The 27285-nt window shown below is 46.0% G+C and overlaps 2 protein-coding genes and 1 long non-coding RNA gene across 8 annotated transcripts in view; 1 reads left to right on the top strand and 2 right to left on the bottom strand.

Moving 5' to 3' along the window:
- Positions 1-432: 432 nt before the first annotated feature.
- LCMT1 (leucine carboxyl methyltransferase 1) lies at positions 433-20333 on the bottom strand. Of its 2 annotated transcripts, none has more exons than XM_081889000.1 (11): positions 19623-19858; positions 17917-18008; positions 17033-17154; positions 16170-16246; positions 14259-14320; positions 10442-10544; positions 7560-7680; positions 4920-5021; positions 4478-4569; positions 3953-4050; positions 433-1411 (listed from the first exon to the last, which is right to left on the bottom strand). In XM_081889000.1, the coding sequence occupies exons 1-11, from the start codon at positions 19700-19702 to the stop codon at positions 1389-1391; spliced, it is 972 nt and encodes a 323-aa protein (XP_081745126.1). In that variant the 5' UTR covers positions 19703-19858; the 3' UTR covers positions 433-1388. The 2 variants fall into 2 exon arrangements, with proteins under 2 accessions (XP_081745126.1, XP_081745127.1); XM_081889001.1 differs by lacking the exon at positions 433-1411 and adding an exon at positions 1418-1864 and having other exon boundaries at positions 19623-20333.
- On the bottom strand, positions 6166-7553 carry LOC309357078. The gene is made up of 2 exons (XR_014163022.1): positions 6884-7553; positions 6166-6852 (listed from the first exon to the last, which is right to left on the bottom strand). It is a non-coding gene; the product is annotated as an uncharacterized lncRNA (long non-coding RNA).
- A 601-nt stretch (positions 20334-20934) lies between the features above and the next one.
- The window catches only part of ARHGAP17 (Rho GTPase activating protein 17), a 56829-nt gene continuing 50478 nt past the window's right edge, over positions 20935-27285 (top strand). For 3 of the 5 annotated variants that reach the window (XM_081888965.1, XM_081888964.1, XM_081888966.1), the window contains exon 1: positions 20935-21200. In XM_081888965.1, the coding sequence (XP_081745091.1) occupies positions 21148-21200 (53 nt within the window). In that variant the 5' untranslated portion in view covers positions 20935-21147. The remainder of the gene's footprint in view (positions 21201-27285) is intronic. The other 2 variants (XM_081888968.1, XM_081888967.1) reach the window with 1 other exon arrangement.

Raw genomic sequence — 27285 nt, 5'->3', positions numbered from 1 at the left:
CATTTGGACCTCTCTTAAGCAGTTTTGCATGATGGTCCCTGAGATCAAAGAGCAGCTGTCCATCAATGTTTGGATACAATCAGACACCATTTTGAATCAAGATGGTGGACTAAACCTTTCAAAACTATGCCAATGGTTTCAAAACTGCACTGGTTTTAACTAGATTTCAAAGTTGCCCTGGTGTTTGTTTTGTTTTGTTTATTTCACAGCCTTCCCAAGGAGCAACACTAGTACCTTATTTCAGCCATTGTGTTTGGACATATTTTTGAGCACACTGACCGCTTATATTAACTGTATATGCTTGAAGTAGGATTGATGAATTATTCTTTATTGCTAACAGTAGCCAATGTTTCTTGTTTCTTTTAATTATGTTTGCAGTAAAAACAACAACCCCTTTTTAAGAGATAAGCAGAAACAAGGCGGTACACAATGTTACAAAAAACCAGTTTATTAACCCTTGCTACAGGTAAGTTAAGAGAACATTTCAACACAGCCAGCCTGCCCTTGACACAGCTGAGGAGCAGGGCCAGCCCAGCCCAAGACATTTTGGCACCTGAGGCAAACCTCAAAATGGCATACCACCCGTCAGGGAAGAAGGGATGAGTGACGATATACATCAGGAACAAGGTGGGGAGGGAAGATCTACATTGGGAACAAGGGTGGGAGGAGACCAGCAGTGCATACTATTAGCCAAGGGGCCACTGTAGAGGGGGCACTGGGGGGTGCCAAGGAGGAGGCAGAGCCAGTCTCCAAGGAGGGCACCATAGGGGGCGAAGCATTCCTCTGAGGCCGGGTCTGCTGCCCCTGTGGATCCTGCCACATGGGTGGGCCAGCCCCACTGATGAAGTTCACACAGAGGGAACAGACACCTTATGGAAGCAGGGGCTGAGGACAGACCAGGAGCAACACCCCGCAAAATAAAGAGAGGCACACATGACAGGAGGGGAGCCTTCAAGATCAATGGAGAAAATATAAACATATATTTCCCACCAGTATGTTCCACTCCCTCCCAAGAGTGGCTCAAGCAACCTTCCCCAGCCCAGTGCAACAGAGAGGATGAGCACCACCAGATTGCCACCATCTAACACATCTGAAAAACACGAAATGCTCCTCTCTGTAGTAATTCCAAAGAACAGGTCCCAGGAGCAGGCAGAGAAGGGAAGAGAGTCTTGTTATTCAGTTGCTTGCAAAACTGGGGATTTATTTGAAACATGGCAAGATGACTCGGGGCCGGCAGTGAGAGGGACTGTCCCTGCAAAATGCTCCACTGCTCAAGTTCTCCAGGACACCAGCGATGGAGGGCTGGCGGGCAGGCTGGCACTGATGCATGCAGAGCCCCACCAGGAGGGGGCAGCAGATTCGCCTCGAGCTCCACTGGAGCAAATGCACTATAGAGCAATCTCCGCAAGGCCTATTTTGGGAAGAAGACAGGCAGACAGTGAAATCCAGTTCAGTTTAAATTGGATGCACAAACAGGTAAGACCTTAGGGCAGGGATGGAGAGCCTGGGGTCCTCCAGAGGTTGTTGGATCACAGCTCCCATCACCCTGGTCCACCCCTGGCTGCTGGGAGCTAGTGTCCAAGAGCATCTAGAGGGCTGCATTCCTGCCTTACGGTGTAGTGGGAAACAGGACATCCTGCACTGAACTCTGGGATACATTTGGACACGGAGTAACAGATGACTGAAGAGGACTCAAATGTCTCTAGGAAAAAAGGTAGAGTGGCGATTTGACATTCATTTTGCATAAAGTAGTATTCGCTAAGGTGCTGATTCCAGAGCCTCCAGAACAGAAGCAGCCGAGCACTTTCACCTCTCTTTTTTATTTCCCTCTTTAAAATGTCATCAGTCGGAATCATAGCTGGATCTGCAGGTTACAGGGCAAATGTAGCAGGATGGACACCCAAGCAAAACATGGCTCCCTCTTAAAAGAATTATTACAAGGTCTGCCCTGCTGCCACCGCCCCCCTGCTTGAGCAAACAGAGGTGTGTTGGGCTCCCTCCCCATGTGGGCTCTCAAGTCTGGTGAGGGCAACTTCCCACCCACAACCCTTAAGGAATGCATTTCCCTCACAGCCAGACTGCTGGGACACAGTGTCCACTGGACAAAGAGTTTAAAAGGCGAGGTAGGATCCTTCATACTCTTGCCAACCTGTTCTCTACCTTTGATCCCAGCACACCTAGGAATCCAGTGAAAGAGAAGGGAAAAACTAGGCTGAGGAGACCCTGAAAGAGCCCAATGCTAGTAATGAATAATCAGAGTATAAGAGATCTTCTGAGGTCCAGAATGTAATTCTGCACCTGTGTAGAGGCATTACCATGGCTTGCTCAACAAACCATGAGCTGCCCCACAGGTGATCAAAGAAACCATGATTTCTTTCATTTTCCAGCTGCTCTTGCCTTTGTCGCTTGGGGAACATCTGAGTTGGGTGAGGGGTTAAACATACCATGGTTAAAGAAAGGGTGCTGGGCTCCCATGCAATGCCAAGCCACAGTTAAAACAAACCAAGGTTCATCATCATGGCTTGTCGGCAGTAAACAAACCACAGTCGTGCTACTGGGCAGGGTTCATACGTAACGATGAGTCATAGATTACTGTTACATGAGAATCTGGCTTTCTATTGGAACAGCACAGGAAGGACCCACATGCAAGGGTCTCTGATACTGCCTTGGGGGTAGGTGAGCTGACCAGAGCAATTCCCCCACCTACTGTAAAGATGGACACTTCTCACAATGAAACTGGTTCGCAAAGGCTGCCCAAGCTAGCTGTCTCAGATTGGGGTAGCACAGAGGTAGGAAAAATATGGCTTTGAGGCCCACTTCCAGATTTCCTCTTCTCCTCCCGCCCCCATCTCCTGTATGCAGCTCCAGCTGAAATCCAAAGGGGCACAGAGGCAGCTCCAAGGATTTGCTAATCAGGAGGGTGGCTCCAGAGAGATAATGGCAAACAGCCCTGCTGGGAAATTGGCTGATGTGTGCACTCCACTTCTCCGAAGCCAGTCCCAACAGGACTTACCGTTTCTCCTCTGGACGCAACCAGAGGGGGAACAGTGCCCTTTCTGTGCACCCTCCTGACACACAGACTGCTGATGGAGGACTGACCCAAGACCTTCGCCTTGACATGTCAAGTCCATTCATAGGATGAGTCACTCAACCAGGAAACACCAAGAGGAGAGGAGGGGGGAGGCCAGGTCTGCACACACCTGCCTGTCCAGGGTCTGCAATTTAAATTGGAACACACACAAACCCTCAAAAAATCTGGAGTGTTTGCAAATTGGTAAGTTAGATGCAGGAAGTGCTTAGCGTTAATTGATCTCACCAGGGTGGCGGGAGGGAGAGAGGAATGGAGAGAAAGAATGTTTTCCCAAGCCTGCTTCCCCTGTTCAGGCAGAGCCCAATGATGCAACAGCAGAGTCCCAGCCACACACCCCTTTTATTAGGTGCTCGCTGAGCCTGGAACAGCACTGCCTGTTCCCACCTGGGGTGGGAACTTCCTCACTGCAGAGGTACTGGAGCAAAACGCTGTGGTTGCCAAGGGTGGAAGAGAGGCATGGCCATTCGGATGACACCTCGTGGGGTGTAGCTGTTGTCCAACTGCCCTTCTACTACATGGGCAGAGCTTCTTGCAAATGAATGCACAGAAATTAAGCACCCTGTGGGATAGGTCACCCTTAGACAATATATGGCTTAACGTTTGTGTTGCAGGATTGTTCCACGGAATGACTGTTTGAACCAAGGATGTCTGCATTCCCTCCCCCAACTTATACCTTGGCATTCCTATGGGAACAGGAGCACCACATATGGAATCAAGTTCCTGGTGAAGCAGGGTGGGTGAATTACTCTCCCTGTACAGCTGGTGGCAAGCAGGTCCACAGACTTCCCCAAGACCTCCCATGAGAACCTGTGCCAGCCCTTCCAAACCCTCAAGGAGAACCCCGCCAAAGCATATCCTCACCCAGGTTACTGGAGTCCTTGGTAGCCCAGCACAGACAGTAATGTTGCATGAGCTGTTCGAGCAGTTCCTTCTCATCCAGAAACTCAAGTGCTTCTATCCTGGAAGGAAGAAGATAGGAAGGCTAGCAGTAGACATACACACACAGAGAGACCCCTACGTTCCAACCCAGCTTGGAGCAGAAGACAGCAGCAAGAGTGCTGGGTTGGACCCTACAAGATCTGGATTCAAATCCTGAAGCTCATGGGGCAGCAGTGAGCCAGACACTTTCGTACTCCACAATCCTTCTTTTCTGTTGTTGTTGTTGTTGTTGTTGTTAAAGTTGTTGTTGTTATTTACTACCTAAAAAACTTTTTCTTATATTGTCAATTTTCCTTTCAACATTTTTACTGTAAGGTGCCTTGCTGAGGCTTGCCTTAAATGGTGAACCCAAAATATATTCAATAAATTTATAAGTAAAAAAAAAAAAATAGCAGTCAAGTACTACAACTCCCATTGGTGCACGAGCGAGGAGGAGGAGGAGCTTACCTTCTGACATCATCTTTCGGCAAGCAATTGTAGGCTTTCATCATATCGATGGCATTTGCTGTTTCCCAGCCATTTTGCAGGAAACGTTCCTTCTGTGAAGGAAACCCAATGAGAAGTATAAGCAGAAGGGCAGGTTCTCCATCAGGCGAGATAGAAGGAGGAGAAGCAGGGAGGATGCAAACCTCTGGGTCCCAGGTGCACCCACCCTTTTAATACAATTCGGCAGGAACTTAAAATATATGATGCATCTTTGAAACTAAGGCACAGGGATATATTCCCTTCTCCCCAGCACAGGCACAGGCGCAGGCACTATCCAATAGACTTTAAAAGGACCATTGGGGTGGCGGGGGGAGGGAGTGATCTCAAACAGCACAGCGAAACCCAGAGGTAAGCATTATAAATTGTTCAAAAAAGGCCACCTCACCCACTCAGAACATCTGACCTGGGAATCCAGAGATCTGCAGTCATCCACACCAACCAGGCTGCACTTCCGGCTCTGCAAGTTCTCAACCATGATCTGCCCAAATCGATCAGACATATTCACCTGGGGAGGGTACAGAAGACTGGCTGAAAGGGAGCTGGGGGAGAAGGTGCTCCTGCCTAAGAACCAGGACTCCCCCACACACACCTCTTATTCAGGGAGCAGATGTGCCCAGGGACTCACTCACATGCCCTCCTTTATCGCAGGAAGAACTCCAGCCCAGAAGTCTCAAATCCTTAGATCCACACACAACATTTTTCTTACCACCATGATTTGTGCAGCTCTTGCCCTCCAGTTCCCGTGGTGCCCACTCCCTCCTGCCCTCCCCCAACTGCCACCTGCATCTGAAGGACTGCCTTATTCTGAGGGGGGAGGAGAAGAAAAGGCAAGCGCTTTTTCTAAACAAGCAAGTTGTCTTTCCCATTCTTTTGTAACTTGTTTTTTTTTTAAAAAAGCTCAGTGCCTATTGTTGTAATAACCTTAGGTAAACCACTTTGTGAGGTCCACCTGAAAAGCAGTACATAAATTCTGCAAAGAAGAAAGAAAGAAAGAAAGAAAGAAAGAAAGAAAGAAAGAAAGAAAGAAAGAAAGAAAGAAAGAAAGAAAGAAAGAAAGAATCCCCCATTGCAAACCCACTGCAGAAGTGTGGAGGTTGGTATCGTATGCAGAACAGGGAAAGGGCCCAGGGAATTTTGACCCATTTCAGTCCTGTTGCGCTCAATCAGAAGTACTTTACATCCCACTTGGTGCAGATTTTTTGAAAAAGTGCACAAGTGTATTACATCAGCAGTCATTTTGTATGCACTCTTTGTGTAAAATATGCGCCTTTGAATGCATCCATCTGAACATTTACATTTTGCATGTATCTTTCTCCATAAAATACGCATTTTGGTGCACCAAAACAGCCTCACTAAATCCAGGCAACGAAAAGTTGTGATCTAATCCACAAGCAAAATGGAGGGGACATATGGAGATGTTTATGTTTCCCCAAACATGATGATGAATACAGGTGGGGCCCACAACTCCATTTAGACCAGCCGTCCCCCAAACCTGCTGCCTTCCAGCTGTTTTCCACTACAACTCCCAATAGGTCCAAGCCAGTGCCGGTGAGAGTTGTAGTCTGAAACATCTGGCTGGCAAAAGCCGAAAGCCTTTTTACTATCACCAGCTGTGCCTGACAGGTGCATAGAAGTTACAGAATGGTTAAAAAAAAAAAGTAAAGCACACATGGCAACAGGGTGAAAAACCTACACGAATGGCTGCTTCATGAGCATCTTAACCCTGGAATGCTCTGAATGCTGATGGGATCTGACGGGAAAGCAGCCAGCTCCAGCGGATCAGTAGAAACCTTTCCTTCAACTGCCACCTCCGTCTGAATTCACAGCCAAAGCTGGCATATCAAACCTCTCATCTGCATTTCCGCCCTCACTCAGCAACCAGCAGTTTCTCCTTTTCATGTGGACTTTGCTTGCAGCTCAGCTACTTCCCCCACCCCCCTGCTCCATTCAAGCTGCCAAAGCCACAGAAAGCACAACATGATTAACGTTCCATAAAGTTACATAAGATTGCTCACAATGCGGGTTCTTTGAGTTCGGCTACCTCTGACTCAGCAGCTGTTTTGCTCAGCATACACATTGCATATACATATACGTATACATATACATATACATATACATATACATATATTGAGCCCTGCACTTGAAAGGGACTCCACTGGTGTGTTGGGGGTGAGTGAGTGGGTGGGGACACAAAACAAACAAATAACTGGGCAGAAACAGAATTGGTCTCCAATTGTTCTAGGGCACAACTGAAACTCAACACAATTGAAACTTCAGAAACTCTGCAGTCTCCCAGAGGTAAATCCTTAACCCAAACCTTTGCTGGAATGCCTGCGCTTCTGGGATGGTATCCAATGTTAGGCCTACTTTGAGTAGTCCCACTGAATTAAATTACAGTATTTCATTTATAAATTGCAGCCCATAACGCACCCCAAAGCGATTTACAGTGGAATTAAAACATATCAAAACAGCTTCATATATAAAAACTGCAATTGTATACATATAAAAAACAATAGGAAAAATGCATTTTATACACACACATACACAGTTTAACATCAACATGAGCATGTGCATAAAACCAATTCAAATCCAATAATGATACCAACTGGAATAAAGATCTCCATTTAGAAGCTTGCAGGAAGAGGAATGCCTTTGGCAGGCGCCTAAAACGCAATCAAGAAAATGCCTGTCTTGTTCAAGTTCCAAGGGGCAGGAGCCACCAAGCTAAAGGCTAGATTCTGACACTGTGCTCAATGGACACCTCCAGGCAGGATGGGATGTGCAGAATGCAGGGATCCGTTGTGCAGGCAGGGGCTGAGACGGCCTTTGAGGTTCATTGTTTTCAGTAGGTCTACTTTGAGTGTGACTAGCATTGGATACCACCCATGGCCAAAAGCACAGAGCATCCTCTCTCTTTCTCTTTCTCTCTCTCACTCTCCCTCTCTCCCACCATTCCCGCTTTCCGTGTTTCAAATGAGGGATTCGTACTTGAGGCCCTTGCCATAGTGAGGTGCATAGGAAGACTACCACTGCTTGGGCTTACCTGCTCGTAGTTGATAAACATGGCAGTCTGGAACATGCCAGCCACCCACTTGAGGAGGTTCGCAGAATGGTCTTGGGTCATATAGATCAGGACACATTCTGCCAACAGGAGAGTTGGCAAACTTTTAAGTTGGGGAGGGGGAAGAAAGAGGGAGGGGAAGAGAACAAGATCAGTATACATACATGGTAGATTATATATACATATAATCATAGAACTGTAGAGTTGGATGGGACCCAATCCAATCCCTTGCAATGCAGGAATTGCAATGCTCTCTCTGTGTGTTTTCTCCTCTGGTATCCCAGAATTTCAAGAGCATCAGAGAAGGACAACACAGAAAGCTGCCTTTTACCAAGCCACACCACTGCTTGGTAAAGCGACCCCTGACCATTAGGTCCAGTCGTGGCCGACTCTGGGGTTGCCATGCTCATCTCACTTTACTGGCCGAGGGAGCCGGCATACAGCTTCCGGGTCATGTGGCCAGCATGACTAAGCCGCTTCTGGCGAACCAGAGCAATGCACAGAAACGCCGTTTACCTTCCCACCGGAGCGGTACCTATTTATCTACTTGCACTTTGATGTGCGTCCGAACTGCTAGGTTGGCAGGAGCAGGGACCGAACAACGGGTGCTCACCCCGTTGTGGGGATTCGAACTGCTAACCTTCTGATCGGCAAGTCCTAGGCTCAATTCCAGCAGTAGTCCAGACAGAAGGGATCTTTCCCAGCCCCACCTGGGGCTGATGGGGGTTGTAATCCAAAATTTCCAGAGGGCACCAGGCTGGAGGGGAAGGCTGATCTACACCAAGCTATCCAGGGCTCCAGCAATAAGGAGGTGAAAAGCTGTTCACTCTAAAAGTGTCCAGCAAGCTGTGTGATTCTGGGGAAGGGGGGAAAGAGTGAGGTGTTTTCAGCTTGGCTCCACTGAAGAGCCTTAACTTAACTGTTAGAGCATCTGCTTTGCAGACAGAAGGCTCTGATTCAATCTCCAATGACATCTTCAGGTAAACATTAGGAAAGATTCCCTGCCTGAAACCCTGGAGAGCCACTGCCAGTCAGTGCAGACAATACTGAGCCAGGTGGACCAATGCAAGTGGATACCTCAGTTGGTTAGAGCGTGGTGCTGATAACCTTCCCTGCAAGTTCCTTTCACATAGAAATAAAGCAAATCGGCAGAAAGGGGCCTCTGTCTTCTGATCAGCTGTTAAGAACATGGTGAAGCAGCAGTAGGAGGAAGGGGTCAACTCAGCTCCCTCTCCTCTCTCCATTAGCCCAGCAAGCCAGAAACTGCCCACCCACCACTCCATCAGCATGACTCAAACCAATGAGTAATCTCTTTGCTTGCTGGGCTGCTTTCAGATACTGACAGCAACAGGCAAAACCAACTGCTAGGAGCCAAAGGAATTCTATATGGAGGCTGGGTGGACAGGTAGGGGAGAAAAGAGAAGGAGGAAAGGTGTGGGAAAGCAGGAAGAATGTAAGGGCTCTGCTGGATCAGGCCAAAGGGGGTCCAGATAATCCAGCATTCTGTTCTCATAGTGGCCAACCAGATGCCCCAAAGTGAAACCCTCATGCAAGCCCTGAGCTCAAGAGCAACTCTCCCCTCCTGCGGTTTCCAGCAACTGGTATTCAGAAGCATTGCTGTCTCCTGCTGTGGAGGCAGAGCACAGGGTAGCCTTACCCTGCGTGAATTGCAGCTCCACGCTGCTTATGTTGCCTACAGACACATTTCTGCTCAGTCTGTAGTCTGCACACCACAATGATCTGGAAATCCTATCTCTGTTCACCTCCTGAGGTCCACAGAGAAGCCCAAACCATGAACAAACATTTTTTTAGTTGAGGGCACATCCCCCTAGCAGAAAGGAGAGGGGGTGGAGAAGAGAGGATTTGATTCACCTCTCAGCCTTATGGGAGGGCAACTTATAACAGTATCTAAAACAGAAATCAGAGGCCGGAAAATAGCCTCTGCAGATATATGCATGCCTTGCTAGGATTGCAACTGAGCAAACAGTCATCGGACCCAAGAAATGCAGTCAGAGCAACTTGACCCCAGGGCAATGTAACTGCACGCATTCCAGCAGACACAATCAGTAGCCTAGAAAACATAAATCACCTGGATCAGGACAGCCAGGCTCCTTTAAGTCTCAAAACTGAAGCAGCAAGAACCACAAACATGTCCTGCTTGACTCTGCAGTAAAGCTCAATGCTGCACTGCAGCCTATGACAACCTGGTGCCCTCCAGATGTTTTGGACCACGACTCCCAGCAGCACACCTGTGCTGGCTGGGGCTGCTGAGAGCTGTAGTCCAGAACATTGGAGGCAAGGTTGGCAAAGGCTGCTGCACTGAAACAATTTTCTTACACTCTGTGTATCTGAACAACATCCACAGCTTTTAGAAACCAGGCTGAATCACCAGTGTTAGAAACTGAGATATGAAAGCTGGGCACTAAATGTCACCTTAAACCTAGGTTGTGGACCCAACAACGGAATATCTAAGCACACTGTTTTCTTATAACAAGAATACAAAGCTGAATGAACTGCAGAAATGAATGAACTGCAGGTAAAATATTGTGTTCATTTTTCACATGGTCTAGTCCTTCCCCTGCCCCACCCCCCTAATATTCTTAAGAGAGTCTCTTATCCAGTCTTCAGAGAGTAGCTGTAAGCGGGGAGACAGAAAAAGGTCCTCCTTTCCTTCCACTCTGCAGTTTTAATCTGAAATCTTAGGCTCAGTACTGTACCCAGAGCTCAGAAACTGCTCGCGCTAATGAAATTCCCCGTCACAAAATGCGCCTAGAACAATGGAAGTTTTGAACACTGTGAATTGCTACCTCCTAGGCGGCACATTACCCAGAACATTCCCAGAAGCCTTTGCACTCCAGTCTTACTGTGGATCCATGTTGCATTTCTTCAGCTTTTCCTCTAGTTTGGGCAGCTCTCGGAGATCTGCACCAACAATGGCGTAGCGGCTGGAGTCCAGGCTATGAGCATCTGTAGAGGAAGCAGCAGTTAAAGCCCTTTCATTTATCACTACTTGCCCAAGGCAAGCAAAAAATGAAAATCACAGTTAGGTGACCAGAGAGAGGAACTTTGCAGATGTTGCTGCTTTCTCTCCCTCTGAGGCCACAAATGCCTGCATTAGGGAACTGTTTTAATTGTTGTGCTGTTTTAATGGGCTTTTTTTACTGCACATTTTAACTGTCAATGTTTAATGTTCTGACAGGATGGTTTTTAAATTTTGTGTATTTATACGTGTTGGAACGGCAAGTAAGTGGGACATAAAATAGATGATGATTTTAATAATACAAGCCAGCTAAAATTTGTGACTAGTATTTAAAAGGCTGACTTAAATGCTCTCATTTCTCCAAACCCAACACATCAAAGCTGTAGCACTTTTAAAGATTTGAGGGATTTTATGGCCGTGACATGGCACTAAATTGCATTCACAAAAGCAAACGTCATTGACTGCTGAAAAATATTATCTGGTGATGGGATTTTAAAAGAGATTGGAAAAAAAACACATCTCATCCAGAGGCATGAGTAGTATTTTCCAAGGATACCAAGGCTGGCAAATTTCGAGTTCTTAGGAACCTGGATGTACTTGGAATTCTCCCATTCTTGCCTTACACCAGCCTTCTCCAACATGGTGCCCTCCAAATGTGGCTAAACCACAACTCCTACCAGACCCAGCAAGCATGGTCAATGGCTAGGGATGATGGGAGTCGCAGTTCATCAACATTTGGAGATCCAGAGGCTCCCCACACCTGTTCTACAACTGATAGACACTTCTCAACCATTTGCAATCCACCCAGTTAAACATTTAAAAGCACACACGAATACAATAATCTAAGTTTAAAAATAAATTTAAAATCCCCTGCCAGGTTATCCCCAGCTACCAAAAGCCCATCAGCAGAAAACCGCCTTCCAAAGAGAACCAGGCATCAGTGCTCTCCAGATGTTGCTGGACTCCAACTCCCATTAGTCCTAGCCAGTATGGCCAAAAGCTAGGCATGATGGGATTTGGAGTCAAATGATGTCTGGAGAGACATGGGTTCTTCATCCCTGCTCAAGGAGAAGCAGCTCCCCTCGAGGAATTTCCAGCAAAGCAAGAAGAAAATTCACATCTTCATTCTTTCCTTCAGTTAGATATGGAGATGTTGTCAAACTGCTGGAAAGCTTGCTTTCAGAGTAAAAAACAACAACAACCTTCCTTGTGAGAGGAAAGCCTGCACCTCGAGAGTCCATACTCTAGACTGGTGCTGTGCTTGATGAAGCAAGAAGACTGCCCTGGAACCAGGAAGCAACCAAACCATTTGGGGCTCACGGAGCAGAAAGATGTGGCAGGGCAGGAAAGGTGTCGGAGGAGATTTCGTCAGCTGAAGCAGGAGAGAGCAGAGCACCCGTGGCTAGAGAGGCAACACGGTCGAGGTGATTGGAGGTTTTTAAACAGAAGTTGGATTGCTATCTGTCAGGGATTTTTTTCACTGTGATTTCTGCATTGCACGGGGTTGGACTAAAATACCCTTAGGGATCCCTTCCTAGTCTACTACTGTTAGATTCTATATGAGCTTTCCTCCAAACTACCAGCTCAATTCTGAAACTAGGTTTCTGAAACTCTAGGATTGGCAAAACATTCCTGAAGAGGCTAGGAAAGACCATTTAGGGTTTCTGTAAGATGAAATGGTATGTTCCTCATCAGGGCAGGAAAGGAGAGGGAATCTGGCTATCAAGCCTGGGCATTTGGGGAGGGCAGGTGGAGAACATTTCCCAGTTTATATTTTCCCGCAGAGAATTTCCTGCTTCATTACTAACAATGAAAGGATATTCATTGCAAATACTATAAAATATTGGAGAAATGTGGCAGTTTCCAAGTCCCCTAGTCTCCAGTGGTGGCAATAACCCCAGCAAGGCAAAACTGGGGAGGGGGGCAGTATGAGCACAGAACAAAATCATAAGATGGTGATATGATAGCCATCTTCAAATAACTGAAGGGCTACACATGAAAGATGGAGCAAGCTTGTTTTCTGCTGCTCCAGAGGGAAGGACCCAAACCAACAGATTCAAATTACAAGAAAGGAGATTAAGACGAAACATTAGGAAGAACTTTCCAATGGGAAAAGCTGTTTGACAGCGGAACAGACTACCTGGGAATGTGGTGGACTCTCCTTCCTGGGAGGTTTTTAAGCAGAGGTTGGGTGGCCACCTGTCGGGGATTTTATAGCTGTGATTCCTGCATTACAACTCCCTTCCAACTCTACGTTTCTATAAGAGCGTACCCCAAAACTACCAGTTCAATTCTGAAACTAGGTTTGTTGTTAGAGGGATGCTCTTTCAGAGTTATGCCTCTCTAATGTCTGAAACCTCCCTCCGATCTCCCACCTGCCATGCATCACCACTGGCCAGTTTTTTTAGCTGTTAACTCTTGGACTCATTTGCCCGAGAAGCCAAAACAAGATAAAGCAGCCTTAGCAACTAACGGACAATGCTGTTAAGGGCAGCACAGAGCTATTTGGCGACACCAACGAAGCATGCGGAGGAAGGCTCCTGCCATCAACGGAGGCGGAGGAAGGTAACGGCTGTCATTCCTGAAAGGCTTTCCTTTCCTAGGCAGCAAAAGAACAAGCAAGCAGCAGAGAATTATAAGATCAATGTCAACCCACTGTGCAGCAGCTGTGAAAAATAAAGCAAATTCCATGCTACGGATCATTAGGAAAGGAACTGAAAATAAAACTGCCAGGGTTTGTGATGCTCTTATACAAATCCATGGCATGGGTGCATTTGGAATATTGGGTACAGTACAGTTTTGGCCACCTCACCTCAGAAATAATCTTGTAGAGTTAGAAAAGTGAAACCAAAATGATCAAGGGGATGGAGCAACTCTGCAGTGAAGAAGACTTGCAGTATTTGGGACTTTTCAGTTTAGAGAAAAGGCAAATAAGAGGCGACGTGGCGTAAGTTTTAAAAGCTATGTATGGCATGGAGAAAGCGGATGGAGAAACGTTTCTCTACCTCTCTCATAACACTGGCACTGAATGTTGGAAGACGCAGGACGAATGCCAGAGACGTCACTTCTTCATGCAGCACATAGTTAAACTATGGAACTCACTGCCACAGGAGGCAGTGGCTTTAAAAGAGGATTTAAAAGAGGATTAGACAAATTCATGGAGGAGAAGGCTGTCAGTGGCTATTAGCCATGATGGCTCTGCTCTGCTCCCACAGTCGGAAGCAGTAATGTTTCTGAATACCTGTTCCTGGTGGGGGAAAAGGAAGGGTGGAAAGAGCACTCTTGTGCCCCAATCCTGCTTGCGGGTTTCCCACAGGCATCTTGTCAGGCCACTGTAGAACTAGGACGCTGCACTAGATGGGCCACTGGCGTGATCCAGCAGAGCTCTTCTTATGTTCTTAAACTGTTAGGAATGTGGGGGGAGAGGAGAGACAGGAAGTCCCAGCAGAACCCTAACATTCCTAGTCAAGAGTGTGCCAGTACCTTTCAGCAAGGGGCAAAGAGCAGTTCTTTCACAGGCTGATTCAAGGAGCAGCAAATATGGGTTGATAAGAAAGCTAGGCAAAGAAAAGGTTAAATGCAATACAAGTGCATTTTGTGAAACGTTGAGAAGGTGCCCACATAGCAGAATAGAGTGAGGAGGTGGTAGCAGCTTTAGAAATGCCACCTTGCTTTACCGATGGATTTTTAAGATGACTCACCCATTAGAAGAGACTCCCCTGAATGGCTTTCCATAATTGGTTTTGACAAGGGAGGTTTTGATCTGTGGGAGAGAAGGACAAAAAAAAAGGGAAAGAAGGAAAAGGAGTCAGCGAGTCGTTGCAAAAAGAGGGAGGCCGTGTGTGCCCCCTGCTGGAAAGAGATCACTAAGCCTGACTGCTGCAGAGCCCAGCCTCTTGTGTGTTCGCACCATCTGGGCAGTAAGATGCATTGTTCCATCTAGCTCAGTACTGTCCACACTGACTGGCAGCAGCTCTCCAGGGTGTCAGAAAAGGTTCTCTCCCAGCCCTCCCTGGAGATAGCAGCGACTGAACTTGGAGCCTTCTGAATGCAAAGCAGATGCTTCAACCATTGAGTCACAACCCTTCCTCTACTGGAGGGAAGAAAGGAAGCAAGGTCCATTCAGGGGGTGCTGTCCAGGAAAGGGTAGGCAAGCAAGCAGGGATTGGCTCCTGGACACACTGAGACATTTCCCTTCTCATATTGCAAAAATACATGCCCCTGCTTTCTGCATTGCAGGGGGTTGGACTAGATGATCCTTGGTGGTTCCCCTTTGAACTCGACAATTCTATGATTCTGTGTGAACCTGTGTGTGTCTGAAACTGACAAGGAGCAGTTAGTTCTCAGACTGCACAACATCCGGCAAGCCCTTTCCACAAGTTCGTTTTGAATACTTTGCTTAAAGCGAAGGCTTGGGACTACTGCGCCTTGTTCCCCACAGTGCAGCCAATGTTCAAGACAACGCATGATCCCCTCTTTACTAGGCAAGACTAAGGGTCCTTTCACAAGCTATAGACCCCCACGGCAGACCTGCTAAGACCCTAACATTTGGTACAGGAGCCGTTTCACTTTCATTCATTCTAGCATTTATACTCAACTTTACAATCCTGTACCAGGCTTTTGAAGCACCTCACAACAATATTAGGATTAAAAATACACACTGCAGAGAGCTACAGTTGGCTGATACTAATAACTATACTTACAGGGGTTTGGACTAGATGACCCTTTGGGACTCTTCCAACCGTACAATTCCATTATTCTATAACATCAATAAGTGAGTACACAGTTGCAAGTCAGTAACATGTGAACTTGCCCAACCAACTGTAACACGTTTGTTTGGGTCCAGAAAAAAGAAACTTACAAAGAATAATTAAGGTTGCAATCCTATAAGTGGGGAGTAAGTAAAATCAATGAAGATTTCCTTCTGAGTAGACATGCCTGGATAGGATACAGTAGTCCTTCAAGAGTGAAACTGACAGGAATCCTTTTAAACAGAGAAAATCTGAATCTGACCTAAACCTTACAAGCTTTGTGCATGTATTTATACAGAATGTTGCACCCTGAAGGAGGTGGAACTTTGCCCCAAGACCCTACAACCAAACACACAGGGTAATAGACCCACTGAAATGAATGAACCTAAGCTAAACCTGTCCATTAACTTCAATGGGTCTACTCTGAGTAGGACTAATACTCTTCGGGGGGGGGGGAGACTTGATATTTTTCTGAACTATATTTGCATGCCAAAGTAATCTCAGCCCTTCACAGTTGCACAGTCACATACATTTTTTTTCATCCTTGCCCCACCCCCCAATAGGCAAGACCATGTAACAATTTAACCTGGCCTTTGAAGCCCGAGAAACACATATTTTAGGACCTACCCTATTCTCTTGACTATATTTAACCAATTTTAATACTGTTATTTTAAATTATTGTAACTGACCCTGGGACCTCATGGTGAAGGGTAGGTAAAAAACCTAAAATGATAACGATAGTTGTTATTTTTTGGAGGGGGGCACTGAGGCTTTATGACTAGTAAGAGTTGGCCCCAACTTTTCTTCTCAAAACTGAAAAACATGTTCATCTCAGTCAAGAACACACACCCAAGCACTTACTTGATGTTGTGGATTTTCCTTGTGACTATAGATGGGAAGTCAACTTCAAAATATTTTATTGGAAGCAGATTCTCATCCTGAAAGGGATTGGGGGGTGGGGAGGCAGAAGCCAGACGTTCAGCTCATGAAGAGGCACACAATTCAGCACCTCAGCTTTGTCCCAGGTCAGTAGTTTTCAAGCTGTCTACTTTTTAGAAACCCTTTCCCCAGTGACACACTGAGGAAGCTTTGTGCATGTTCTAGAGCAGCATTGCCCAACCCAGTGTTCTGCAGGTGTTTTAGACTACAACTTCCATCAGCTCCAGCACCACAGCTATGTTTTGGACTACAGTTCTGATTTGCACCATCCGGAATGCCTACTTTGGACTACAAATCCCATCACCCCCAGCAAGCAGGGCCACATTTTGGACTGCAGCTCCCATCAGATGGGGATTACAGTCCAAAAGAAGAAGAAGAAGGAGAAGAATTTATTTCTATCCCGCCCATCTGGCTGGGTTTCCCAAACCACTCTGCTGGAAAAGCATCAGAACACCATTTTGTTGGGGGAAACTGAGCTAGACTTCTCTGTCATGCATGGTGCAAGCCCAGCCTGTTAGCCTTGAGATTCCCCCCACGGGAACCAAACTCACCTGGAGCTACAAATGCAACAATGAGTGGACAGGCCATCTTTCAGCAGACCACACCCCCATTAATAACACCAAGGAACCAGACTGAAATACACTGCCCTGGGTTGTTTTACTAGATATAGATTACCATAGTAAAAGCCCAGAAACAAAAAAACTTTTGTAAGTGACCACTAGAGGCTCCCCTGGAGCTATAAAATTCCTTCTTTGCACTTACGTTAACAATGCATAATTTCTCACCTTTAATTTCCAGAACAGAGTGTCCATGCCAGCCCCCAGGTTGATAATTTGGCAGTTGCATTCAGTCTTCTGCAAGAAAGCCTTAAGTAAGCGGCCAACTCCCTGGACACGGGCATAATACCCTAACAGAAAAACAGTACTGTAAGAATGAAACAATGCTAGCCAAGAGCTGACAGAGTATATCTGTCAATTCTGAGTACATCTTGCAAAATGTTGTCATAGCTTTAAGAGAAAATAACAACACCTGCCCTGGTCCAACAGACATGTTTGTCCAACATACAGTCTTAGCAGTGAGTCCTGGCAGATCTGCTCCCTGCCTTACATGCCTTTTCCACCTAGCCTCGGAGAGCAGGACCCTGACTACAGCTACAAAAGTTGAGGCTGCTGAACAGACTCTTGGGCTGGTGTGTTGTTTAGGGTGTGTTGTTTGGGGGGGGTTGCTGTTGCTTTTCTGTATCTTTATTTTATATCTTGTTTTGATTTATGCAAAAATTGTTCAGTTTGGTTGTGTATTATTTATTGTTTATGACTACTTTTGTTATAGTTACAGATAGGTAGCCGTGTTGGTCTGCCATAGTCAAAACAAAAAAAATTCCTTCCAGTAGCACCTTAAAGACCAACTAAGTTAGTTCTTGGTATGAGCTTTCGTGTGCATGAAGTAGTGTGCATGCACACGAAAGCTCATACCAAGAACTAACTTAGTTGGTCTTTAAGGTGCTACTGGAAGGAATTTTTTTTGTTTTTACTTTTGTTATGTATTTTGTTTTCATGTTGTAAGCCGTCTTGAGTATGGTTTGAATTGTGGAAAGGCAGTATACAAATAGAGTATGTATGTATGTGGCTTATGGAGCCCACTTTGGACTCATACTTGCATACAAACTTACCACGGCTGATTTCAGGCGCCTTCCTTTCTTTTGGCAGCCTCACAAAATAATCAAGGTAAGGATCCTTCCAGTAGCCCACGTTTACTGCATATCTGCCCAAGGGAAAGAGAACGGCCCTCTTAACAAGGTTGGAATCCATGGTCAGTCAAAAACATAATTCTGGAGGATGTGGACTTTGATCCAATCTATGAAGGGGATTCTTACGTTCTTATTACTTTACTGAAAGCATTTTAATTCCTCTCTTTGGCCATTTAAAAAAAAAACCTCCCAGAGCAGCTTACAAATGTCACGGATGTGGTTACAGTGGATCAACTGCTAGCCAGGATCTGCGTCCACTGAAGCAATGCTTTTGAACACCAGTTGCTGAAAACCACAGGAGGGGTGAGTGGAGTTGGGCCTGAGTCCTGCTTGTGGACCTCTTCCCAATGTGGCATCTGGTTGGCCACTGTCAGAACAGGATGCTGGACTAGATGAGCCCCCTTTGGCCTGATCCAGCAGGCTCGTCTTATGTTCTTATCGTTTAAGAATGCACAGTATGAAGATGCAGGGCAATGGCTTATATACCAAGTCAACCCATTGGTCCTACTGAATCAAGTAATACCTACACTGACTGGCAGCGACTCTGCAGGGTTGCAGACCAGAATTCCTACCAGCCCTGTGTGGAGATGCCGTCAGGGCTAGATTTAGGTTTGATGAGGCCCTAAGCTCCTGAAGGTAATGGGGCCCTTTATATGTCCAGCTGTCCTTTGTCAACAACCAATTGTCGCTGTTTTTTTGTGTTGAATATATGCTATATGGTAATTGATGGACCTAATAGGTATCTAAAGCCATTTGCACATGTTGCCATGCAACCAGTCCATGCAGAATGTAGGCACCCTATATATAGAAATGAGCAAACCAGTGATATTTTAGGGAGCCGGCTAGCAGGCGAGGCCCATTATTTACATCATAGGAGCCTACACAACACGAAACACTGTTGCTGTATGTAGGTTTTTTTCTTCTTATATTTTGGAAATGTACATCCAGGTTTTTTATTCTTTAAATTTTTTGGGGGGTGCCAACAGAGTGGGGCCCTAAACTATAGCTTGTTTAGCTTATACAGTGGTATATCGTTTTACGAACTTAATCTGCTCCAGAAGTCTATTCTTAAACCAAAACCATTCTTAAACCGAGGCAAGCTTTCCCTAATGAGGCCTCCCGCCGATGGTGCCCTTCCACCATTCGGATTCCATTCTTAGACCAAGGTAAAGTTCGCAAACCAGGACACTACTTCCGGTTTTGCGAAGTCCGTAAACCAAATCGTTTGTAAACAGGACTGTTCTTAAACCGAGGTACCACTGTACGTAAATCCGGCTCTGGATGTCATCATTGGAGATTGAACTTGGGACCTTCTGCATGCAAAGCAGATGCTCTACCGCAGAGCAACGGTTCTCCATACCAAGCCATCTCTTTTTTCACTCGTACACATGCCTCTCATTTTGCTTAACGCCCCTAGGCAGATGAAGAGCCCCTACTAATGATAACAATACAATAAGCCCGGGGAGGTGTTCTTCTTCTGCAACGAGATACCGAAGAGCATCCCCCAGGGGTGACGTCATGGGCCTGATCCGACCTGGTTCCCCTTGGCCCCGCCCCGTTCCCATGAGGTGGGAGGGTCGTTGAAAGGAGTAGGCGTGGCTCCCGTGGCTCCTCGCTCGCTCGCTCACCTCTTGCAGAGGGAGGCGTCGTCGCAGGTGCCCCTCACGGCCTCGTCGCTGATTTCCACGTCCCGGGAAGTGCTCGCCATCGCCGGCCGGAGAGCAAGTCTGGATCAGGTCAAGAGAGAAGAAGAGCACGAGCTGCCCATGCCTGGGCCGCTGCCACCGCTGCACCCCTCAGAGCACCGCTTCCTCACCTGCCAGCAACGGCCATGCACATTGGCCCACGCCTGCGCGGTTTCTATTGGTCGACGGAGACGGGTCAAGGTTCCTTGCCCACCCCCTCATCGCAGCTGCACTTTCCATTGGGCAGAGGCTGTGTCCGTTCCACGCGGGAACCAATCAAGGTTGGGAAGTGCTGCTGGGAGGGTCGCAGGACTTGCCGGGAAATGTAGTGTCTCGCTAAGAGAGCGGAACCGTCGCCAGTGTTTTTGACAGCTCCACGGTGGATTCAGCCAATTAGGACAGACGCTAGGTACTGTGGGAATTGTAGTCTCTCGCGATACGGGGCTAGCCAACCTCCACATCTCGAATGGAAAAAGTCAGGTGTCAATGTAAAGAGGTGCCATTTATTCGGCTGTTCAAATTGCCTAAGCACAGAAAGTCTGTTAAGCTTTTGGCACCAACCTACTTATTCACCCAACCTTTGGGTTGAATCTGTGCCACTGCTCTTCACGAAAATAACTACTTGGTTCCCACCCATTTTACTTGTTACTGATAAGACTACGATTTCGTTGTGTTTCCCCCCCCCATACCCCACTTCAGAATTATTTCGAAATGAAAAGCAGTAACCCAGTGTAAGTAAATAAATAGCAGTTATTCCTCCTGTCTTCCTCGGTTTTTTATTTTTATAATAGTTGCTTTAAATTCTTCTTAACCCTGTAACCCACTCGGGAATCTTAGGGTGAAGGCCGGGCAATAAATAAATTATTAATGGTAACATTTATATTTCACCTTCTATCCTCCATGGGGATCAAAGTGGCGTACATGATTTCCCCCCTGCTCTGCCCACTTTATCCTCACAACAACCCTGTGAGGTAGGAAGTGTCTCATGCACTCCCGCTCCCCACTCGGAGAATAAGAAGAAAGAAGGCGCCTCCTCCGGAAACCGGAAATCTACCCTCCTTGTCGTTCTCTTGCCTATAGCATACGAACATTCCGAGTCAAAACCGGAAACCTGGGGTCGTTCTGCCGTCCGCTCTCTATGGTCTCTATCACGTGGTAGACGCCGGAGGCGCAGCAGCCGCCCTGCGTCCCGCCGAGTGGAGCAGGGCGGGACCGCAGTTTGCCCGCGGAGCAGCCGGAAGTGGCGGAGCCTTCCGGTGTGTGTGTGGGCGGGGGGGAGGGGGTGTGAGGTGCGACGCCGGCCCGGCGACGACGGAGAAGTTGTGAGGGAAGGTCGGTCGGAAGGTGTCGCCGCTGCCGGTGCCCGGGCAAGGAGCGGGCAGGAGGAGGAGGAGGAGAAGCAGCACGGACGGCGACGCCCCCCTCTCCCCTCCGCCGCCGCAGCCCCGCTCCCCTCGGAGACGCCATCATGAAGAAGCAGTTCAACCGCATGAAGCAGCTGGCCAACCAGACGGTGGGCAGGTGAGAGCCCGGCGGGCTGGGAACGAGGGCGCGGGAGACACCTCAGAAATGCACCCCCCCCCGAATCCTGGGAACTGTAGTTTGTTAAGGGGGCTGGGAGTTGTAGCTCTTTGAGGGGAACGCTCCCATTCCCCGGCTTCTTTTGGGGGGTGAAAGGAGGGTTTCTCTAAATGAATGATTATGTATGTAGCCAATACCGAGCTAGAGGAACAAATGGGCTGCTTTGGGATAAGCACCTTCCTCTGTTTCTCCCCCCGCCCCCCGCAGTACTGTAGATGAATTTCTTGTGTGTGAAGGATGGCCACCCTATACCCACTCAGACCTTGGTTTATCTGGGTTTTTAATGTTGACGCTCACTAGCATAAGACTCCAGGTTTCTAGGTAGGAGTATTTTCCCAGCCTTTCTAGGAAGGCTGGGAATTGAACCCAAGACTTTTTCTATCGAAAGCAGATGCTGGGGAAAGGGCTGTAGTTCGGTGGAAGAGCAGTTGCTGTGAGTGCAGAAGGGCCAAGTTCTATTCCCCCCCCCCCGACATCTCTCTGTAGGGCTGGGAAAGACCCCTCTCTGAAATCCTGGAGAACCATTGCTGCCAGTCTGTGTTGACAGTGTCGTGATAGGTGTGCCAGTGGTCTGACTTCCTATGAGGCATCTTCCGGTGTTCTACCACTGGGTCTTCTTGCTTCATGCAACACTATTAAGTCCAGAGTCTTTCTCCTCATGCTTTGCCTTGCCAGCAAGTTGTGTTTCTTCCATGACAAACATCCACACCCAAAACAATGATAAATGGTTACAATTTCAAGCATGCGCTCTTAGAGGCATCTATTATTATTATTAAGTGCTATGGTGACGATTTTGCCGGCATACAAAGAGGGAAGGGCTCTGCCAAGGGTCATTTTATTTAGAATTAGACCCAAGGAAGCACAGGGAAAGAAAATGGAATGAAGTGTTTTTAGCATTGCAGTGCAGTCCTTTTCATATCTACTTTTTTGCCAAAAGTTTCTTTTTTGGGGGGGTACCGAAGCCTCTTAAAAGTGCCCCACCTGGTTTTTAAGAGGAAATGGCATTTGCTTTCTGTGTTCCTGCCGTTTTTTGTGAGAGTGGTTCTTATTTGCTTTGAACCCCAGATGAAGGCTGGTGGTGAGCTAGGCTAGGTTAGGAAGAGAAGTTTATAGACATAGACAGCTACTGTCCTCATCCTGGTGATCTGATTGGTTGCAAATGGCCTTTACCTCAAGTGTTTTAATTTTCAAATTTCTGATTCAGTAGATTTGGAAGACCTGATATTTTGGCTGGCCATGGATCACATGGTCTTTACTCATCCTTGGTCTTGTCTTTCCTTCTGTAGTTATGCTAATGAAAACCTACCTAAGCATGATGATGCAAAAAGGAGGAGGAAATGTTGTTACCTGCTTTCAACCTCAGGAGTAGGGTGGATGATTGTTATGAAGTATCACCAGAAGGATTTCCTTCTCTCACCAACAGAGGTTAGCTAAACAGAAAGTACTTCTGAGCCAGCTCATTCTTCCTCATGCACACGCCAGTCTGATCTTAATGATGAGCTGGAGAGTAGGGCCAATATTAAAGGTCAGTTAGATTCAAATGGGTTCAGGTCAACCCAGTCCTAGGTCATTTAGGGCTTTGAAGGTCAGTATCAATCACTTAAACTGAGCGCAGAAACTGATTGATAACCAGTGTGATTAATGTAGAATTGGCATGATACTGAGCAAATCTCTGTGCCCAATTCTGGGTCCAATTGTAGCTTCCAAGGGCTATAGAAGAGCAATCTCATGAAGAGAACATTGTTAGCAGCCCAGCTCTGATGTAGCCAGTGCATGAGTGACTGTGGCTAGGCCTATCTTCTCCAGCTATGGCTGCAGTTTGAGAACTAAACACAGCTTGGCCATCATTGCTACCTGAGCAGCGAAATAGGCCCTTAAGCTGTGTTCTTGGTGGTTCCTGGAGCATGCAAGACATCATATTCTGTATGCTTAAGTGCTGGCACATTGACTCATGGGCTCACTTCAGTTTGGTAAATAAACTCTGTTTGGTGCCCAGACAACTTGATCAGTTATTTCAGAAAACACATGCCCAGTTGAAATGGGGCAACAAGTGAATGCTCTGCTGAAGTGGGTTAATAATACTTCTGAAGTGCTAATGTGTTGTAGTGAGGAATATTTCACTTCTTTTGTTTTCCTGCAGCGCTGCAGAGATTGTTGGGTTCCCTTCTTCCACTACCTCCAGATCACTGAGACGATAATCTGTTAGATCACACAAAATACTAAATAAGGCATGGTTGGGTGTCGGGACATGTTTGCTCAGGATCTCCCACCTGCTTGGTTGCAATGTGGAGAACATGCTTAGCTTACGTATCAGGAAGTTCCTAGTTCAAATCTGACATCTGCTATGAACTTGCTAGGTGACCTTAGGCAAGTCTCCTTCAGCCCTTACTTATAACATGAAGTTGATAATACTAACCTTACCTTACAGGGTTGTTGTAATGACTATTATGCTTTGACATTCATTTTTAATAACAATGTCAACTAGTGGATTTATTTCTAAGCAACTTATTAATAAAGCAATTTAGAGTGTTCAAAAACTGAATGCAGGTATGGGGAACTGGGGCCAAATGCAGTCCTCCAGACCTCTGTATCTGACTCTGGTGGCTCTGCTATGTCATGCCCCTTCCCGTGCCACATCCCTTTTCCAAAGGCCACTCCCCTCAGTAGCTGTCTGTGAGGTGTGGATGGGTATCTATAAAAGCCTTTCACTTTTGTATAACTTGAAATATAGCCTACTGTGCAAAGGTAAGAGTCACACCTGTTGCTGCACCCACACTGGCCCCTCTCATCATTATCATATGGCCCCTGGAAGGTTGGCTACGAGGAAATGGGGCGCTGAGGCTGAAAAAGATTCCCCACTCCTGACTTAATGAATGCACTTATTTACTTATGCACTTACATACCACTTAATTATTTGCATTTCTATGTGGTGTACATAAAAAAGAATTCACCAAAAATGGGATATTATTATTATTAAAATAACCTTTATTATACATCAATTTATATCAATTTACTCATAACTTATAACATTTATCTCAGACAATACATACCATACACACTACATACACTATGATATATACACACCCTAAACACTAACTTCCAATTCATCTCATTGTGCTATTTTACATTTGGTTAGTCTATATATATATTTCTTTTTTAGTTTTCTTTTTCCCATTTGTTATCAGGAAAATTTTCCTATATACTTTCACTATATTTCAGAATGTAATTCAAGATTCATTCTAAGTCTGCCAGGAGATTAATATTGTCACAGTAGTTTTTAAGATGCTTTTTAAATATAATCCAATCTTTATTGACTTTCTGTACAGAATTTCCTCTTATTCTCCCTGTCATCTTTGGGACATAAAATTTTATTATAGAACTGTGTACTTTCAGCCATCTTCATATAGGAATGTTATCAGTAGTATTATACCCGTATTACAGATAGAGGGGGCAAGGCAGGGAGAATTTGCCCGAGGCCCCCGCATGGTAGAGAAATGGAGGTAAAATATAAGCCACTTACTTCCTGGCTCTCAGCTCAGTGTCTTTGCCATTGTATGACTTTCCTTTTTAAAAACTATCGTGGCTCTATAGCTGCACTGCCTGTTAAGATAAAATCATTCTATCGCTGTTTTGTGCAGTTCAGATTGACTTCAGGCTGTTCAGGTTTAGTAAAGAACACAAAACATTCCCCTTGGAAAGAAAATTGAGGAAAACCTTCTTGAAGCCTCTGAGATAATGTGACAATGTGAGTGGAGTGTACAGGTTTGAAGGTGACCTTTGACTGCAGCAATGTGAAGTTAGGGTGGGGTTCAGGGACCTTTGCTACAGTCACTGAGGAGCTTTTGCTATCAGTTTAATTTTATTGCAGGCATTCTCTGAGTGTACTCAGCAGTAGCTGTCAATTTGCATTCTTCTGCCGGACAGAGCATTATAATGCATGCTATCCAGAAGAGTGGTGCTCACTTAAAAATGCTTGTGCACTTACTCATGCAAATTACCACTAAGCATATTCAGAGATAAAGGAGGAACTTTGAAAGAGGTTTTTCATTTATTTCCTGTTTCAGTTATAAAAGGAAGCACTTAATAGAAGTGGTGTTCTCTAGGCTCACCTGACTTACTGAAGCATGCAAAAGCATGTTTCCCCAAAAGGGATAAATCTTCAGGTCAGATCTCATATTTCATTGGTTCCTAGTCATGATTTGAAAATTCCCAATGAAGCTGAGCAGATTCCAGCTACCTTATTATTTGGACACTTTGCTCATAAAAATGACTCAAAGCAATTTGCAATACCTTGGCAGGGGATCACCTAGGGAATCCCATATACTCTGCTTTTTCTTGAAGGATGCTCATGATGATGATGATAAATTAAATAAAACAGAATATTCCTAGCACAATTTGTTTCACTTGAAAATAAATTATTAAAATTGTGTGCACACTAATGACTGGAAGGCTCAGGGTCCTTAAAAATCCTTCAAAAGCAAACAACTGACCATTGCACAAAACTTGCCTGTTTCAAAAAGATACATCTAAAATCTCCACTGCTACTCAGCTTCTGGCATCAAATTCAAACCTGAATATTTTTTACAGAAATTATAACACTTCTGAAATACATTTTGACATTTCTTCCTGGTAATAAAGAATTCTCCTTTATGGGGCAACAATTGAGATGATATCTCTGCTATTGTTAGCTGACGTCCAAATGATATTCCTAAGAGGGCGTACTTGGTTGAGTCTAGAGAATTATGATAGGAAGTTGACTCTTCCTCGCTGGAACTTAGCATGCAATAGCATCATTAAAATACGGTGCCCTGTAAGGCAGTGGTGAGGATGCTGCTGCACCACGAAGCATCTCAGATTCCAGAAATTTGGTGGGCAGTTTCAGCATGTGACACACACTTTCTTAGACTGCTGGGAGGGTTTCCAGAATTACATAAAGGTGGTACTACTAGTGTACTTTTTTTGTGGAAGAAGATGAGGTAAAAGGGTGTTGCCTGGCATGCTTCATAGCTGACAGAATAATATTTGGGAGCTGTCAGGCTCTGATTTTGTTTGCATTCAGGCTCTATGAATAGGAACTGGGACTGTGCATCTCCTCCCGGTGTTAGAAATGACTTTAAATATACAACTAGGCTACATTCTCAAGCTACTGCAAGGCAGAACAGTTGACGGTCAGCTATGTTAAAACTTTGGCTAGAGTCCCCTGCTTTCTTGGTATGACACTTAAGCAGCTTTCTTCATAGCCTGTCCTGCAGTTTAGCAAACCTGCTTTGCTTCTTTCTTCCATTTAATTCTTGGGGTTAATGGAGATGGAGGGCAGGGCTCTTGTCTTAACCCTTATTTCTACATATGTGACCACTGTGAACAAATACATAATTAAGAGCATTGGGTGATGTTCAACTAAGGTTTACTCTGCATAGACCCAATGAAGTTAATGAATGGGACTAATTTATGTTCATTCATTTCAGTGGGTCTACTTTGAGTAAACTACTACTGATTATACTATTCTGAATTCACAGTTCAGAGACATGAGGATCTGCAAGAAAAGGGGTTTCCCTGAAATGGGAAGTCTGCAAACTGTGTGTTTTGTTTTGCACTGTAAGCCTTTTATTTTCCTTTCTTATTTCCCTTGCTGTGCTTTATAAAGGCCGAATGAGATACAGGGGACTCGGGCTTCTTGACCAGGCTCCGCTGGGGGCCACTCGCACTCGGAACAGCCCGCTTGCCCCAGACGAAGGCAGCCAGGTGGTAGCCAAGCAAGGCTGCAACACTGACCCTACTCTCATGCAAGCAGGAGTGGAGTCAGGGCTCTCTCAGCTTGCAAGGACAGTCACACTCTTCAGCCAAGCAGTTTAAAGAGGTGGAGGGAGGACCAAACTGTATCAGCAACGTACCCATGCAGCTTGTTTCTCCCTCTGCCAGAGCAGAGTGTGATGATGGTTTCACGAGCAGTATATGTCTGGTGAAATTGCCGCTGCTTGAGTCCCTCTGCCTCCAGCTCCCAGTTAGTTTGTTTTCCCCTCTGGGC

Source organism: Podarcis melisellensis (assembly GCF_964234715.1).
Source record: "Podarcis melisellensis genome assembly, chromosome: 14".
Lineage (NCBI taxonomy): Eukaryota > Metazoa > Chordata > Lepidosauria > Squamata > Lacertidae > Podarcis > Podarcis melisellensis.
The sequence above is the reverse complement of the archived record's forward strand: the minus strand, read 5'-3'. Positions and strand labels throughout refer to the sequence as shown.

Excerpts from the sequence above, each read along its gene's own strand:
- LCMT1 (XM_081889001.1), bottom strand. The coding sequence starts at position 19,702 with ATGGCGAGCACTTCCCGGGACGTGGAAATCAGCGACGAGGCCGTGAGG. Across the intron at positions 18,009-19,622 it reads GACGCCTCCCTCTGCAAGAG|ATATGCAGTAAACGTGGGCT; the intron begins GTGAGCGAGCGA and ends TCCCTTGGGCAG. Across the intron at positions 1,865-3,952 it reads CAAGGACTCCAGTAACCTGG|ATCCAGCTATGATTCCGACT; the intron begins GTGAGGATATGC and ends TGTAACCTGCAG.